General features: G+C 41.7%; 1 protein-coding gene across 8 annotated transcripts in view; it reads right to left on the bottom strand.

Annotated features, from left to right (window-relative positions):
* Positions 1-724: 724 nt before the first annotated feature.
* The window catches only part of sun1b (Sad1 and UNC84 domain containing 1b), a 45,231-nt gene continuing 38,485 nt past the window's right edge, over positions 725-7,470 (bottom strand). For all 8 annotated transcript variants that reach the window (XM_033645280.2, XM_033645274.2, XM_078161705.1 and 5 more), the window contains 10 exons: positions 5,808-6,083; positions 5,624-5,716; positions 5,051-5,142; positions 4,778-4,922; positions 4,193-4,507; positions 3,973-4,057; positions 2,641-2,756; positions 1,676-1,843; positions 1,502-1,594; positions 725-1,408 (listed from right to left, as the gene is read on the bottom strand). In XM_033645280.2, the coding sequence (XP_033501171.2) occupies positions 1,292-1,408; positions 1,502-1,594; positions 1,676-1,843; positions 2,641-2,756; positions 3,973-4,057; positions 4,193-4,507; positions 4,778-4,922; positions 5,051-5,142; positions 5,624-5,716; positions 5,808-6,083 (1,500 nt within the window). In that variant the 3' untranslated portion in view covers positions 725-1,291. The remainder of the gene's footprint in view (positions 1,409-1,501; positions 1,595-1,675; positions 1,844-2,640; positions 2,757-3,972; positions 4,058-4,192; positions 4,508-4,777; positions 4,923-5,050; positions 5,143-5,623; positions 5,717-5,807; positions 6,084-7,470) is intronic.

Here is a 7,470-nt window from a genome sequence, read left to right as displayed (position 1 = left end):
AACACTGATAAAAGCAGATATTATAAAGGACCAGCTATCAACAATGAAATATACAGATTACATTCCTTCAGGGTTTCAGAATAGAGCGAGCCCACGTGAGGAGGACGTTTAGAACTGAGCTAGGAGACAGACAGAGTCCCCTCTTTATAAAACGAAAAAGAAAAATCACACTCTTGCCTACAGGAATAGTTATATAATTTAGCGTTCAACGGTGAGATGTTGAAAGCTAAATATTAGTGATTATTATTTAGCTTTTGACATCAGTCATTAGTAATTTGAGACCTTGTTACAGGACTTAAACCTTTAGAGAGGAGACACACGTGTAAAAACCCATGATGCATGTAAAAGTCAAGAGTATGGTTCGGGAAGAGTTACATGCTAGAATTAATCCTGGAATCCGTCCATAACCATACACATATTTTGTCTAATGTACATAGTGAATAGCCTGCTAATAGTCTGAACACACAGAGCTCAGGTCAGTGGTTATATAGTGTTGCTGTGAAGTTAAAGGATGATTTGCATCGAGCCTCCACTAGAGGAAACATTCAGAGCCTGTCCATAGGCAGCATGTTCAGTTCCAAAACAAAGAAATATGGCTATGGATGCACGATGCCGAGCCTTGAATGTAGTCAACCCTAATGTCCAGTAAACACCCGCTGTGAGTGTGGTCCGGTCCGGTAGGCTGCCCAATCAGCCCAGTTAAAGTCATTGCAGTGACTTGACAAGGGGAGTGACACACCTGGACAGCGTCACAGGCGAAAGGTGTGGTGGCTTTGATCCTGAAAATAGTAAACTAACAGGAAATCAAAGTTGAATAGACGTGAATTGAGAACAGAAACCGAAGACTGAGATGCAGTGTGTGAGGAAATGGTGGAGGTGAGTCTGTAATCCCCCCATTTCAAGTGTCCACCTCCCTGTAGGAGTGGAAGGTGACAAGAGTGGGATGGATTTGTCCGCTCAGTGGAGCCTGTCGCCCCTCAAGGGCTGATTCAGTGCAAGAGGCCTTTTTATGGAAAGGGGACAGGGAGTTTTAGCTTCTTCCGTGGTTCTTTTCTTCTCCTGTGATCACCAACAGTTCACATACAGACTTTCCTGTGATTCTTTCAATATTACAAAACACATTTCACGATTCAGTCTGGGCACATTCCTTTAACAATCCACAACTTCAGCGTCTTCACGTCTTTCGTACAAAAAGAGTACTGCCGAGTCCCCTCTGCTTTAAAGAAGTTGGCGAGAGCTATGTACAGATAGGGTGATATGTCATATATGAGTGTGTACGGTCGTGGTTGGTTCACTGAGGCCGAGGTTCTCCATGGACTCTGAAGCGATACATGCAGGTGTATTCTGGATGACCCCAGTTAGACAGCACCCGCACCTCAATGATCTGGAAGGCTCTGTCATTCTGCTCCTGAAAAAGAGGAGGGGGGAATTTCCAACATGTGCTGATAGATATTACACAGATTTTTATTCTACACATGTTAGAAGGTGCATCTTTAGTTACCATAACAGGAAAGGTTTGCAGTGACTCCCCATCTTCCTCGTATATGTAGTGCCCCAGCAGCTTCCCCTCTTCCTGATACTCATCATCTAGACCCTGTATGCAAACAAACATCAGTGACATCAGGCCTTCATCACTGTGTCAAGTTGTGAGGCTTTATGTTCCTATGTTTCTTACAAAAACGGTGAAGTTGCGTGGGGCGCTGGTGATGTTTCCAGTCGGTGACAGGGCCTTGGGGATGTGCTCCACGCAGAAGGATGTGGGCAGGATCCTCAGGGACAAGCGGATCACCAGGTAACCCTGAGAGCCTTTGAATGCCCAGCAGTTACCCGGGTACACATCGGGCTGAGGAGCGGAAGTGAGGGGAGAAATGCCAAAATAAGTTTGTGGCGTAGCGTAGTGTTTCTACTAATTATTTCAATAATGAAATAACAACAATGGTTAAATACTCAAAGTTCATAAACCAAAAATGACCATAAACCTGTTCAAGTTTGTAAGCTGACACCATTTCCTTCAGTGGAAACAAAGCTTTTATTTACATTTATTTCACAGATAAGAAAGAATTGTGAAGACAGTAAAGCCTCCACTAAAATAGCATTTTAAGTCTTGTGTGTGATTTATACTTCGGGATTTATCCAGGTTTCATATGAGCAGAGGAAATCTCCGCTCGTCGCTAGGCTAATGTATGCAATGTAAAATGCCATAGGCTTGTGCTAATAACGTTAGCATGTTGTATTTGTGGGGAAAATGTGTCCAGATAAAGACAAGTGCTGCGAGTTATAGTGAAGCTAATTTGTGTACTTGTGTTTAAAATTGTCTCTATTAAGCCATGTTTAATGTGTTTTTAATGTGTGTTTTGAATCAACTAAACTCTACAGCGCTTCACAGAAACCTCGGCCACCGACTAGTGTTTTGGAGGTGCAACTGCAGAGATATACACACACACACCACCGCACAAGTATAAATGCTCACAATGGCATAGGCGATGTGCATAGGGTCTGCCGCACAAGAATAAATCCCGCTCCAGTTCACATGGGCACCTGACAGATGTGATAAATTGCAAACCTATCCTTTAACTAATTGACTTCACATAATCAATAAGATGGACATTTCTCTAATGGATATCTCATGGTGAGGCTCACCTGGATGACAACACGTGGAGACTGGGAGAAGTACCAGAGCGGCAGGCCGAACAGACTCATGAGGGCCGTTTTGGTCTCATATGTCTCAGAGCAGCGAGTGCTGAGGATGCTGCCACCTGAACACACACACACAAGTTGAGAGGAAGCTGTAAACTCAGGGCTGTAGTGCTGCTGGAGCACGGAACGACGCTCCGCCACTTTCTTTCTCCAAGTGAGGACACAGAGTATTAGCAGTTCACCTAATCTGGTTGAAATTCATACATTTTTTTTAGTGCTTCAAAATCACGTCATCACTAATGCGTGTGTCACGCAAGACAGAAAATAAAATCAAATCTAATGGAAGTTGTCATGTTGACATCTAAGGTGTGTTTTAGTGCCTGTCTCTTTAAGCCCCTCTTCTAAAAAAGCCCAGTCTGCTCTGACTGGTCAGTGTTTCCGGGTTTTTGGACCAGGACTGCAGTCGGGGAATGATTAACGGAGAGTAGAGGAACTATCTACTGTGAAAAATCACCAATAAAAGCTTCTCAACACAAGCTGCCAACAGGAATATGATTCAAAACCCGGGAAGAAATGAGCAACATCAGCAGCCAAGACTACATATTTCCCTGACATTGGGCTGTAGCTACATTTAGCAGTGTCACCTATATAATATAAGCACTTTTGGTAGCGTGCATGGAGCAGATGACCATATAAAGAAATCCATTACAAGCTGACGTCAGCTTGAAGCTACAGTACAATATACTGTAGGAAACAGTATTCAGAGCAGCCTGAAGCCTGAGGTTTGTGCTTACAGGGATTTTACCTGCATTTACTTCATTATTTTAAACTCTGGCCACCTTTAATATCAACATTAGACACTGTATTATATTATATTATGTATAATAATTGGTCTCTTTAATATACTTAATAATGATTGTGGAGTTGAGGATCAATCACGCTGCACAGTCTGTGTGCACAGTTCCAAGTACTTCTTCTCTTTTTAAAAATGACAGGCAGGACATATGGGGATGTGCAGTTCAAAGCACACCAGTGTGGTTGTGATTATGGGGTGTGTCTTAACTATGAGGCTCAATACCCATGCTTACTCTCGCTCATATAGGTCAACAGACTGCTCAATAACACGCCTGACAATGGAGCCTGAGCTTTTGCTGTTAATACCCTGTTGTCCTCTAGCCTGACTGATGCCTGCACCCTCATTACGTAAGAGACATACATTAGAGCAAAGTGCAGAGTAATGGAGCAGCTATCTTGCTAATCCCTTCCGACCATTATAGGGTTAACTACTGACTTAGACGGACGGGCGCTGATATCAATGTGAGGCTTGCTTCTTACCTCCAGACTCCAGGGCGTAGTCCACCAGGCCTGTTCGATCCTGGGAGTAGAGCCTCAAAGCGTTTTGAACAATCACCTTCACTTGCTGAGGTCGAAACGACAAGAGGTAAAGATTAAATACGAGCCTCAAACACAAGGCAAACAAATCTTTTACAAGAGCTCATCTTAGATTATGTAACTGAGGTGGAAATACACAGCGATGACAGTGTATGTTCATTACCTCCTCCGTCATTCCCTCAGCAGCAGCAGTGTGCTGGACAGTCCCGGTTACTGTCTGAACAATGGTCTTAGCTTGGGCCTCGGCCTCACCCACAGTTTGGGCCCGGTTCAGCTCCAGCTGCTGGGAAACATTTCTCAGGATGCTCAGCTCCAGTGAGGACAGGGAGGCCTGCAGGTCGGGAGTGCTCACGTAGCGCTGGGACAGCCAGAGGATCAGAGACTCGGGCACCTCTCCCTGCTCCTGTCCCGGCCCACCACTGCCAAAGAACAGGGTCTGCAACTCCTTATGCACCTGGGAGGACACTTGGGCTGATATCTGGGACAAGGGTGCACAAGAATCAAATGAATGACTGATCTGGATGACAGGAAAAGTAAATTACTAATCTGCACAGTAAGGACAAATTAAAGGAGCTGTATGTGACATTTAGAGCAAACAAAAGGAGTGTGACTTTGTTCTCTGCTCTGGACGCCATGACTCCACTATCTCTTTACATAGCAAATAGTTCTTTGCTGGTACATTAATGCTCTGAATGCTGCATACAACTCCTTTAAAGCCCAAAGATAAGCCAATACTTGTGTTACTTACGGTCTCCTGCAGTGTGTCCAACTGCTCACACTTGCCCTTGCATCCCAGAACACCCTGCAGGTCCTGTCTAATTTTGCCCAGCTCCACCTCAAGCCTCTGCACCTCCGCCAGCAGAGCGTCATGTTCCTCCTGCTTCACTCCCACACTGAGTGAAAGACAGATCCACATGTGAGGTGCCTTTATCTGGGAGAATATTCTCACAAAATGGGAATATATAATAAAAAAAAGCAATGTGAATTTAAAGGTTCAGTTATTTCTCTCTGGTTTTTGTACCTGACAGGAACTGTGTCCGCTGCTGTAGTGACAACCACCTTCTCCCTCTCCTGCTTCTCGTGCTCATACCGCTGCTGTTTCTGTTGCACCTCCTACAACAAATATCGCGCATAAGGAGGATGACTGAAAATAGCACAGAAAATGCAATCTAAAACAACGAGATTTTCCTGGGAACACACACCCATTAGATATTTGATACAGCACCACTGTTCCTTTGTGTACGTACTTAAATCCTGACACAAACACAACCAGATCTGTCTTCATACCTGTTCATGTCTGAGCCTGTCAGGATTTTCTTTTGTGTTTTTAACACTTGTTGTCTCTTCGGTATGTGTCTCATCATTTCATGCTATTATGACAGCTTTTGTAGTTAATAATTAGACTGCAGTCTTTGTATGAATGCATGTTCCTTGTTAATGTTTACCATCTGACTGCTACTCTTGCATTCTGTACTCGATTATAGATTATTGTGCTTGTTTGCCTTTATCTTTATTATTTGGCAGCTTTAATTATATATTTTATGGCTAACTCAGTAATTGACAATTAGGCATTTGAATAACACTGCAATTGTACCTGTGTCTTGGCATTCAGAGTCTTGAGCAGCAATTCTAATTCAGCCAGCCGTGTCGCCTGATCCTCCTGGTGCTGTTTCTGCTGCTCTGCACTCTGCATGGAGCACGGATAAAGATAAAGTATGTGAGACACATGTCAGCTTTTTAATCAAAACTTCCCTTGACACGTATCCTCATCTATTTACCTGTGCTCTCTGTGTGTTCTCCTGCTCCAGCTCTCCCCGTAACACGCCGAGTCTCTGCTCCAGCAGGGAGGACACCCACAGTCCCAGGCTCTCCCTATCTGTCTGAGTGTGGAGCTGCTCCTTCAGGGTGCTGTAGAGACCCATAATGTCCCCGTGATGCTGCTCCTGTTTCTGGTCACCTTGCTGGACTCGCTCCCACAGCAGGGCTAGCTGGCGCTCCACACGCTCCAGTCGTTCCAAATCCACACCAGAGACCGCCACAGGGGGGAGGAACGGCTGTGGAGGCGAAATGGGAATAGATGAAGAAAAATAAGTTACAAATTTGTGGTGACTCCAAGACAGCGCTGCATTGTAGCAGACACACAGTGGCATTAGGGGTGGGCGATATATCAATTACACTTGATGCTTGGCAGCTTGTTCCATGTGGGATGTATGGAATTACTATATCGCAAACAATGACTGCAAATTGTCATGTCATTTTTTAAGCCACCCTCCTGTGGCTCTCTCCCCCTCGCAGAAACAAAAAGAAAAAAAAAAAAAAACGTATATGTCATACACACTCCTCAAGTCACTCTCTTCTGTGAGCAGGTGAGGCACTTGTTTTTGTATCTGCACGGCTCCACACTGCCACTATTAAGTCACATTTGGCGATCATGGAGCACCAGTGCAAGTTGCAAATATTATTAATATGTGAACTGGAGAGCTGTTAGTTTGTTTCCCGCTTACAGTGAATGACCTGTCATGTTTAACGGTGCCACGGTCACAGTTTGACTGTCTGCTAACTGCTGATCAGGAGCTTCGAGTTCACAGCAGAAACATCAACACTTCTAACCCAAGACAAGTCCTTCAGAATAAAAGCACCTGTGGTTCCACTTTGATTTATTTCATTATAACAATACTTTAACTTTATTATAACAGTACTTTATTTATTAACAGTACTTTATTTAACTTTTTTTATAACAATACTTTATTTATTAAAACAGTACTTTATTTAACTTTATTATAACAGTACTTTATTTATTAACAGTACTTTATTTAACTTTTTTATAACAATACTTTATTTATTAAAACAGTACTTTATTTAACTTTTTTATAACAATACTTTATTTATTAAAACAGTACTTTATTTAACTTTATTATAACAGTACTTTATTTATTAACAGTACTTTATTTAACTTTTTTATAACAATACTTTATTTATTAAAACAGTACTTTATTTAACTTTATTGCACAAGAAGTTTATTTAACTTTATTAAAACAGCACTTTATTTAACTTTATAACACTACTTTATTAACTTAATTATAACAATACTTTATTTAACTTTATTATAACAGCACTTTATTTAACTTAATTATAACAGCACTTTATTTAACTTAATTATAACAATACTTTATTTAACTTTATTATAACACTATTCAACTTTATTTTAACAAGTCTTTATTCAACTTGATCATAACAATACTTTATTTAACTTTATTGCACAAGAAGTTTATTTAACTTTATTATAACAGTAGCTACCTTATGTAACTTAACTGTAACAGTAGTTTATTTGGTAGTGTAATATTTTAGTAGTCTACAGTATAAAGGAGATTTCAAAATACATAAAACTGTGTATTCCCATATAGCCTACAAATATCATGATATAATTCATAGGCCACATTG

The sequence above is a fragment of the Epinephelus lanceolatus genome, chromosome 18 (assembly GCF_041903045.1).
Source record: "Epinephelus lanceolatus isolate andai-2023 chromosome 18, ASM4190304v1, whole genome shotgun sequence".
In the NCBI taxonomy this organism is placed as follows: domain Eukaryota; kingdom Metazoa; phylum Chordata; class Actinopteri; order Perciformes; family Serranidae; genus Epinephelus; species Epinephelus lanceolatus.
Note: the sequence above shows the minus strand (reverse complement) of the source record. Positions and strands in the feature narration are given on the sequence as shown.